This window comes from Rhea americana, unplaced genomic scaffold (assembly GCF_003343005.1).
Source record: "Rhea americana isolate MKP2758 unplaced genomic scaffold, rheAme1 scaffold_444, whole genome shotgun sequence".
NCBI classification, from domain to species: domain Eukaryota; kingdom Metazoa; phylum Chordata; class Aves; order Rheiformes; family Rheidae; genus Rhea; species Rhea americana.
Genome location: NW_028186584.1, coordinates 337,788 through 338,815, shown reverse-complemented (window position 1 = coordinate 338,815; position 1,028 = coordinate 337,788). Strand labels below are relative to the sequence as shown.

Genomic DNA, 1,028 nt, shown 5'->3' with positions numbered 1-1,028 from the left:
CACGGCTGCGGCTGCGGCTCCCGCTTCGCCTGCGGCCGCGACACCCCGGCAGCTGCTGGCGAGCCCACGGGGCCGGGCCTCCCGCTGCACAGGGCTCGCGAGCTGCGTTTTCCGTGCGTTTTCCCTTTTTTCCTTAATACTCGCGCGGGGCTCGGAAACGGCAAGGCGCTGCCAGGCGTGGGAATGGTCCCCAACGAGCGGCAGCGAGCCGCCGTGCCACGAAGGAAACCGATTTCTTTTGACCRTTTTACGAGCGGTAGAAAACTGCATCCCGAGCACGTGCTTGGGCAGTTAAGCGCGTGTTGTATTCTCCGCTCCCCCAAATCGCTCTAAACCAGCCCAGAAAAACATGCCGGGGAAACAAAGGAGAAAAGAGAATCCGGCAGGAAGAGCCCCCCGGAGCCGCCGCTCGCCCCTCGGGCCGGCCTCCCCGGCGCCGGCGCCCGGCCCCCTCCGCCTCCTACCTTCTTCCCGATGAGCTTCTTGCGCAGGAACTCCCGGGCCTCGAACATGTAGGGGATGTCGTAGAGCGGCCGCAGCTTCCGGTTCTTGTCCTGCAGCGGGGGAGACGGCAGAGAAAGCGGGTGTCAGGGCGAGCAGCCGCGCCGCGCCGGGCCGGGCCGTGCCGTGCCGTGCCGGGCCATGCCATGCCGGGCCATGCCGTGCCGGGCCATGCCGTGCCGGGCCATGCCTGCCTCCGGCACAGCCCCCCCCCCACTGCTCCGGGCAGCCGGAGCCGCCCCCGGAGCCCCGCGGAGCGGCGGCACGGCGGCAGCGAGGCCGCAGAGCCCGAGGCGCGGGATTTCGGTGCCGGGAACGCCATTGGCCAAGGGCAGCGTCCCGCCGGAGCAGTTTTGCATCCCGCTGCCGGGAGGCTGCAGCAGCCACAGCCGCCCCCCGCGGCTCCGGGCCCTCGCTGGGCAGCGCGGGGACCCGCCGGGCGCGGGGCGGGCAGGGAGGGGGGTTCTCCTCTGGCGTGGTACGGCACGGCGCGGCGCGGCACGGCGCGGCACGGCACGGCGATCCTT

At 71.8% G+C, this 1,028-nt stretch overlaps 1 protein-coding gene across 1 annotated transcript in view; it reads right to left on the bottom strand.

Moving 5' to 3' along the window:
• Positions 1–464: 464 nt before the first annotated feature.
• The window catches only part of SND1 (staphylococcal nuclease and tudor domain containing 1), a gene marked incomplete at its 3' end in the record, with an annotated part of 46,155 nt that continues 45,591 nt past the window's right edge, over positions 465–1,028 (bottom strand). The window contains exon 12 of the mRNA XM_085315940.1: positions 465–554. Within this exon, the coding sequence (XP_085172066.1) occupies positions 465–554 (90 nt within the window). The remainder of the gene's footprint in view (positions 555–1,028) is intronic.